Raw genomic sequence first — 8,797 nt, forward strand, 5'->3', positions numbered from 1 at the left:
GCGTAATGAGGAACATTTCTCATTTGCAATTCTTATGTTTACTTTTGTAAATTACATTGTTTCATTATTTGTTTTCCTCCAATTAACACAGTAGTAACTGCAAAACGTAGTCCTGATGGCTTCTGTAGTGACACATCTTACAGGGGCATTTTCCTCTTGTCTGATTTTTGTTTTGTTTTTATAAACGCAGCAGTTCCTTTCCTTTTCAGCAATGCAATTATCTAAACTGCCGATCGATCCATTTTCTCGTGATCGATTGGCCAAGATCCTGCTTCCTAGGATATTCCTGCAAATTAAAACCGACCAAATCCAGCTACGGATTTTAAACTGCGAAACAGATTTTGGGGTGGAAGTGCACTAAAATCCAGGAAACGGATTTGGACAGGTTCGTACATCAATAATTTTGAATGAAATGGTAAAACTTGGCGATCAAAGACAAATGAAACAAGTATTTAAAGCCACTTCACTGCCTTAGGGAACTGCTATGCCTTACTCGGATATATATAACTATCCCCTCCTCTTGCACTGAAGAGAATAACGTATTTACGAACATTTACCCTGATGCTTTCAGTGTTTGTGAACATTATAGCCTGATGTTTGGGCTGTGATAGTGGCTCTTACATATAAGAAGACTATGCAGCCACTTAAGACCACATTTCTAATGGATTACATTTTCAGGACTATTAACTTGTTGCAGTCTGGTTATACTCCTCCTCATTTTGTAGTCATGTCCACAGAGGTGGACAGGACCAATCAGTTACTCCCTTGAAGCCTGGTCTTCCCATTCAGTACTGCGAGACCTGGAGAGCTGCTGGATATTCAAGTCATATCTGAGATCAGAGGCACAGAGCTCCGCTCTATGGGCTGGACACATGAGTGAGAAGAGAAGCAGAGGAATAAGGAGAGAAAGAGGGAGGAAGGGAGTATGGGTGTGTTTGTCAGCTTGTATGTGCATATCTACAGATGTCTACCAGAAAACTATAAAGCAGCAGTGTGTTACACACCAACAGCTATATTAAAACAAAAAAAGCTAAAAACATGAAAAAGCAAGGGGTGCCATGAAACCGGAGGGTCCATCAAACGTCTAGTCAATAACTAAAGACTATAGGAAAGCTCATTCATACACATGAATACATGCACTAAAAATCCAATGTATTTTGATCCAACATACTGTAGCAACACAGTTTGCACAAACCACATAAAATATATCCATTGCAAGAGTCCATAGACATCTCACACTGAACCCAGGACATATTTCCCATATATCCTTTCAACAATTGCTACGGCAGACTAATGGCCCATCAGATTAACACAGCGGGGGTCCCTGCTGTGTTAATCCTACCAGGGTCTACCTGTCTGTAAGATTTGTGCAGTTAGAGAGAGGCGGAATCAGTCACTCTACCTGCGCGCCTCTAACAGGCGATCACAGGGTTTTTATTTAAATTGTAATACTATAGAATTATAGCAGGGGTCTCCAGAGTTGAATCACATTGATTTCAGGTCTGGGGACCCCCTACTTCCCGAGTTACAGGCCCCATTATGGTCACATGATGCAGAGGCCTTTAACATTGCGGGGATACCAGCTCCCCATACCGGGGCCTGAATCTCGGGAAGCATTGGGTTCCCGAGGCTGAAATCAACTTTGTTCAGCTCAGGAGACCCCTGCTCACACACACTATGAATAAAAATAAAATGTAAGCAGCTTCATTACCTTAGCAGGTCTCTGCTAAGGAAATGATTTTTTGTTGGAGGGAAGGGGGGTGTTTGATACTAGTGTGCGGGAGCAGGGGGTCTTCTGAGCTGAACAAAGTTTATTTCATTCTCGGGGACCCCCTATTTTCTGAGATACAGGCCCTGTTATGGGGTGCCGAATCCCTCTGCTTTGTTTAGAACCCACGTTCAAGTGACCCACAGAATTTTAAGATGGCGGGGATACCTGCACCCGGGGCCTGTAAAACGGATGTAGGGGGTCCCCGGACCTGAAATCAATGCTGTTCAGCTCCAGAGACCCCCTGCTACAATACTGGAGCATTCAAATTTAAATAAAACCCCCACAATCGCCTGTTAGGGGCGCATAGGTAAAGTGACTGATTCAGCCTATCTCTTACTGCGCGTCTCTTACAGACAGGTAGACCCAATGGCAAATGTTGAAAGGATTTCGGGGAGATCTCGAATACTAATTAGAGAAATGGTCAGATAACGGCCACTGCATCTGTAGACTCAAGTCAGTCTTACCATTGGTAAAGTAATCTGTGGGTCAATGGTAGTCAGTTAACGTGTACAGTAGGTCCTTCACACAAAATTAGACGTTTCAGGTCCTTATTTTGACCCTTCTTCAGAACTATAATGCAATGAAATGTACAGAGAACAGTGCTTATATAATCAGATTGCTACATTAAGTGACGTAATATTAGACTTCTCTGTTACACTGTTGCTCAGTGGGAAATCAGTAATCTTTTTACTTGGATGTCATTTTGGTACATGTCAAGGGTGTCCCTGAATGGAATAAGGTCTGGCATACATCATATGCACACTATTTTCATAGTGCACATCTGACATTATTTAATTAAGGCATATTACATATATGGGATTTGTGACAGGGTAAGTGCAATGGTGTTGACAAGCATTTGCATTTGTGGTGAAGTAACAGAGCTAATTTGTAAGGTCGGGATTGTGGTTTTAGAATACATTTCTATACTTCCTGATATTTAGTATATAAGCTACCTGGTGCTGCTATGAATAGTTGGTTACCTGTATGTGAGGGATAAAGCAAGTAACATTAACTTAAAGCTAAAAAAATAAAAATAAGAATAGCTCTTTTAGTTGCACAAATGTGTGACCTGTTTTATGTTATGGTATCAGTTTCAACTGTTTCTAAGAAATGTCTGGAAGTGTTAGAGTTTACAGTAAAAAGTACCCATATAAATAATTCTGCTAGGTTAGAGGCAGGATTTAGGTAGTCTACATAGTAAACTTCAAAAACTCAAAGAGCTGGGTAGGTTTTGTTGAACCCAAGTTTGCAAATGGTTTAATTAGTGAGATATTTTTATCATCCAATTGGTGGTTTAGAGGATGGTTTAGCAGCCTGTTATAAACTATTTTGCTGTTCATTTAAGGATACTGTCCATGTATTTTGGTGGAGCTGACTGTAGGACGAAAGCCTATTAAAACCACAATACCTTGCAGATATATTATGGGATTATTCAAGCTGGAGAACAAAGTACACATAATGAAGTACTGCTTATCTGATGGTCTCTATTATATCTTATATCTCGTTACGATAAGAAACATGTTTTTATGAAGTTATAGGCGCAATCAAGTGCAGTAAAACAATGACAAACAGGTTTAAAACTATGGGGCTTATGCAGAGAGGATCGCTATAGAAAGTAAAAATGGCAACAAAATAGGCACTGATTTGCCGTAACTTAATGGGCGCATGCAGAGAACTGAGTTACCTCGTTTTACTGATGGTGGTAATTTTGGCGAGTTCCGATTTGCGCGAATATCGCCATACCATGGCGCTCTGTATACACAACATGTATCGGTCCTGCTCTGACGTGTCACCAGTGCCACTCGGCTCTCGCGAGACCGGGAGCGGTTGACGGTCAGTTTTTGAAGTACCTCAGCAAGCGGGAAAGCTCATTTTGCGCGCGCTGCGTTACTGTACACACACAGTGAACAATAGTCCCTTGACATAATCGATTAACCGTGTCGCCAACTGGAAGTGTTGTTGTGTGTTCTGTGTCGAATTAATATAAATCAATGAATGTTGTTCTCTGTAGACATATGGATTAACCCCTAGCATTCCAAACAGTGGTAATCTGCGGTTAGTTTTTCTGTCAGTGCCGGTAGCACCGTCTCCCTCTACAATACGTTACATACCCAGCTTCAAGGTTGATGTGTGTGTTTCCTCAGTGTATAAGATACATATATTAGTATTTGCCCTTGGCCGTCCCATTTTGTTGTTGTTACATTGTGTTTCATTGTATCATTTTGTTTTGTTTGTGTGTCATTTTTTTGTCTTGATTGTCAACAGCGCGCTTACCCCAGAGAGCCTTATAAACATGGCTGACGCTGAGGGGGTTCACTCTGTCGGTGTTTCAGATGCTGCACTGACTTTTGGTGTGCCTCCTTTACTTGCCGGACCGTCATCCTCCTTTGCAGGCAATGCGGCGGCAAAAGTGGGACGATCAGGTCCTGTAATTCTGCCTGTTGTTCAGGGTGCGGGAGTAAATGTAGTTTGTAGTGGTGGTGTAGGTGTCAATGCAGGTGTGACAGCAATGGTGAGTGGTGCACCTCTGTTGAGTGCAGATGGTGGCGTAATAGCGGTGTGTGGTGCTGTGAGTGGTGTGAGTGGTTCTGGTGTGCGTGTGAGGGGTTCTGGTGTGCGTGTGAGGGGTGCTGGTATGCGTGTGAGGGGTGCTGGTGTGGGTGTGAGGGGTGCTGGTGTGGGTGTGAGGGGTGCTGGTGTGGGTGTGAGGGGTGCAGGTGTGGGTGTGAGGGGTGCTGGCGTGTGCGTGAGGGGTGCTGGTCTGCGAGTGAGGGGCGGTGCCCGTGTGCGTGGTGGAGATGTGCGTGGTAGTGCTGCAAGCTTGACAAGTGGAGGAGTATTGTCAAGTGGCGCACTAATGTCTGGTTCTCGTGGGAATGTGAGGCATCCAGGGATGGGTACGCCGTGCATAGGAGTCAATCGCTCGTCTTTGGGGACAGTGGGTGGCATGTACGAAGTAGAGTCGATTGTGTGTCCGTCCGAGAGTGTGAATAGTTCTTGGGTGTCAAGTGAGCATTACATGCATTCCCTTCCTGTTGAGGAAGGAGAGTGCAGTACAGGGGACCATAGCTCAGAAATTAAAAATAGAAATTTAAAATTTAATGATGAGGAGAATCGTGTACTTGTGACCGCTGTGCTCGAGCACTATGATCGTATTTTTGGCAACCTATCAGGTACAAAATTACATTCAATGTAATCCTATGACATATGTGTGCGAAAATGATCACATGTGCCAGTGGTCATATTGCATGGTGTGCATACTGTTTAACCGCTAACATTAAACATAGCAGTTGAAACATTGTATCTACTGTAGCGCATATAACGCAAGTAAACAATTGCAGCTAGCACAAAAAACATAAGCCTCTGCAATAGTTCAGTACCTAGAATGTTATGTATACAACTAGGCTTGCGGCCTACACCACTACTGTAGTAATGTATGTGAAGTGCCGCAGATGTTCACATCACAGACATCTATTCTTGGTCACAACGTGTGTCATAATGTGTATGAGTGTTATGTGTACACAGGTGATGGATACCAAAAAAAGGAAACATGTGGGAAAGTTAAACTATCACATGCACAGTTACATGCCATGTAATAGATGTCAATACAAGTACACGTGCTATAATGTCAACGATTTATTGTCTCCTGCACAACTCAAGGGAAAACATCCGCCGTTACCAAGAGGATCTGTTGGGAGGAAATACGTGTTGCAGTCTCTGCATGTGGACGGCAGCAGAGAACCCACGACAACTGCAGAAAGCGGTTTGATGACATCAAGCAAAAACTGAAAAAAAAAATTCAGCAAGGGATAGTACATGCGTCTGGAACAGGCGGAGGTCCTGCTGCGGAGCAATTTATATTGTCTCCATTGGAGGAGCAGCTTGCGGCAAGGTTTCCAGCTGTACAAATATCAGGTGGAGGGAGATTATGACATAGGCGTTTACCAGCAGCCTTTTCCACAAGGTTGGTGAAAGTGTCACGTACCTAGTGTGTATCAAATATGTGTCTTTTGTGTATTCATTGCAATGTGTGTCAATGTCATTCGATGTCTCAACAGTGTTGACCAACATGTTGAAAAAGTTGGTGAACACTACAATAACATTAGACTATCATTAAACTATTCAATAACTATCCAGGTTCTGGAACACAAGCACAGAACTGCAAGGTCCTCAGTTAAAAATCCCAACATGCAAACGTATTTCAATTTGCTGTTATTAGTGAGATTGTCTAGGAGGATGGTTCAGTTTTAGACAACTATTGATTACTTTTCACACATGGTTATCATGCTATGTGCATGTAAGTGTTGTTGTAAATGTTGTGTGCTGTTGCATCGCATGTGTGATCGCCAATGGTACACTACCGACACACTTTATTGAAGTGTGGTCGGTACCGCAAGCCGGGAAATCTCCCGGCTTGCTAGTGGCCGCCCCTCGGCGTGCCGCGCGTCATAGACGCGCGGTCACGCGTCATCGGGAGCGTGCGCCCGCTGCACGCGTGTCCAGGGGCTCCCCGAGGGAGCCCTGGTGTCCCGCGATCGCGGGACAGCGGCAGGGGGTTCCGGGGGACCCGGCGGACCCGGCAGCGGTAGGGAGAGCGCCCCGATCGGAGGGCGCTCTTCCGCTGCTTCGGCGTGCGCCCGTCACACTCGGGCGCGCGCCAGGCTACTGCTGCGGCACAGAACGGGCAAATGCTCGAATAAACTGTGCCGCAGCAGTATATCTTTTTCTTCACAGTGTGTCCGGCGTCACCTACAAATGAAGAAACAATGGGCATGGAACAGGAATGTAGTAATGAAATGGCAGGATGTGTCTCTCCAACCTCAATGGATGCAGAAGAAGGTGAGATCTTAACTATGAAACAGAATGTATGTGGGTGTGAATGGAGAAACATATGTCTGGCCAATGGTAAACATGCAGAAACTGCATTGGTTAGGTGTTGTACGACTGTGACGACGCCAGCGCTACTGGCGATAAATTACCCTCACAGATTTAAATTTTATGACACTGTCAGATTCTGTGATGGGTGATTGAAGTAATAGAACAGGTATGTTTCATGCTATAGGGCAGTCGTTAAATACACATTGGGTATATATGCACAGGCTTTACTTTCCTATGCATTGTTCATGTACGCATTCTGCTTGCTCTCGCACAGTTACTGTGTTACGCATGACATTAACTATTTAACGAGCATTTATGTTCCTCTAAAGTTACCTTTATATGAGATTATTGAGGATCTGGGTATGTTGCCATAATGGTTTCCCTTAACTGGTTTGTTGCATTGTTTTTGCATGACTGTACACCTAGGAGGCTTTACAAAATTTTTTTTTAACTTGCATGTACCTTGGTATGTTTTGTACGACTGTTTCCAAAGGGACAAAGATAGAAAGTATGCGGTGCATACATCAAGGCCTCATGTTTATGTCGGCAGTTACAGCATTGAAATGGACGTTCAAGTTGTTTGTATGTCATAATGGTGTGTCACATCACAAAACCTATAACGATGTGGCATAAAGGGTAGTTGCAATGTACGTGTGTTTAGTATCTGAAATGTAATGGTAACTTTTCCTGTCGTTTCACAGACACGATAACTTTACATACGGTGTCTCCAAACCTCGTTCCAAGCTGCAGTGTTCCTGAAGTCATCACAACTTCACAAGCAACGAATGTAACAAGCAATGATGCAGATGCAGGGATTGAAAAGCACCTGATATCGTTTGAAAGATGTGAGGAAAAAATGATGCTCCTCCATCAGGACAGACATGAACAAATAATGGGAGTGCATGAGAAACTGTTGTCTGAAATGATTCAGATCAAAGACATAATGAAACACACAAATGAAGTGCTTTTGAATCATAATGCCTTTATGGGATCAATTGCCCAGTCACTGAAAAAAATAGTTGACCGAGACAATGTGCAAACGCCTGTGTCGACAAGTAGCCCTCCACTATTAGGTACACGGCAAATACCATTGCCTTCCCAATCGGTATTGGTTGGACAAGTTGAAGACATAACAGATATCACCCCCCACCCCGTACATACAAAACTTCCTATTGAAGTAAACCCATCTGCAGGTGTGCAGAAAGATGCAGATAACGGCACAGACCGTACAAATATACCGAAATTTGATCCGTGGCAAACAGCAACAGAAGCGATAGTTGAGTGTCCACAACAACTGTTTAACGATGACTTTCAACAGGAAAGACTTGTACAGTAGATATTTTTCATGCTCCCAACGATGTACCAGTGGCGCGGGAAGGTACCCCCGTTCATATGCGTGCACGTGGTCTGTGGAAAAGGTGTAGAAAAGGAAGTTACAACAGAGGACAGGGAAGAAATGTTAAAACATCAACATCCATTTCTGGTCCGGGTTACATGACGCCTTTCGTTCCACCACCAAAGGAAACCAATGTGGCTTACACAATACCATCTGCACAACACACACAGGTAATGGATGAAACAGTAGATAAAATACATGTGAAGAAAATTACAAAGCGACGTGAACATGTTACGCGCAACATCGATAGGCCCCAAACACGGTCACAACAGCAATAGTACATGGCTTTTTCTGGAGTGATGTGTCTTCCTAATTTTTCTGCAAGTTTAAGCCCTTATTCATGGCAGCATTTACAGGATGTGTCTGAAATAATCACAAACATATATATGTGGAAATAATGTCAATCGTGAGCACACTTACTGTATGTGTTCTCCGTCCCCCAACTCAGCTGTTCCTGTGTTACCTATAAACATGTTAATTTAGTTTGTGTTTTCAATGATTTACCAATGGCATTAAATTGGCTGGTATATTGAGCCTGGTTTATGGTAGATAGTGTGATGTTGTGAAATAATAAAAAAAATTATGTACCAATAATGCTTCGCTCATTTTGTCTATGCCGAATCAACTTTGCAGTAACAAGTGATAACAAGGGAAAGCAATGCATGTAGTGTTATAAACGTGTAAGTCGCGTGTATTACTACTTGCATGCTATGTCACACTAACTTTCCTTCTGGCCCACTGCGTGTAGCACT

General features: G+C 43.3%; 1 protein-coding gene across 1 annotated transcript; it reads left to right on the forward strand.

Moving 5' to 3' along the window:
- The first annotated feature begins 220 nt into the window (after positions 1-220).
- LOC142491037 (uncharacterized) lies at positions 221-8,531 on the forward strand. Its single transcript, XM_075593375.1, has 4 exons — positions 221-385; positions 5,432-5,735; positions 6,506-6,610; positions 7,351-8,531. The coding sequence occupies exons 2-4, from the start codon at positions 5,588-5,590 to the stop codon at positions 7,983-7,985; spliced, it is 888 nt and encodes a 295-aa protein (XP_075449490.1). The 5' UTR covers positions 221-385; positions 5,432-5,587; the 3' UTR covers positions 7,986-8,531.
- The last annotated feature ends 266 nt before the right edge of the window (positions 8,532-8,797 follow it).

Source organism: Ascaphus truei, chromosome 3, assembly GCF_040206685.1.
Source record: "Ascaphus truei isolate aAscTru1 chromosome 3, aAscTru1.hap1, whole genome shotgun sequence".
Lineage (NCBI taxonomy): Eukaryota > Metazoa > Chordata > Amphibia > Anura > Ascaphidae > Ascaphus > Ascaphus truei.

What these genes read in the sequence shown, in the direction of transcription:
- LOC142491037 (XM_075593375.1), top strand. Translation starts at nt 5,588, where the DNA reads ATGCGTCTGGAACAGGCGGAGGTCCTGCTGCGGAGCAATTTATATTGT. An exon ending in CCAGCAGCCTTTTCCACAAG is followed by an intron (nt 5,736 to 6,505) that starts GTTGGTGAAAGT and finishes TTTTCTTCACAG; the next exon opens with TGTGTCCGGCGTCACCTACA. An exon ending in CTCAATGGATGCAGAAGAAG is followed by an intron (nt 6,611 to 7,350) that starts GTGAGATCTTAA and finishes GTCGTTTCACAG; the next exon opens with ACACGATAACTTTACATACG.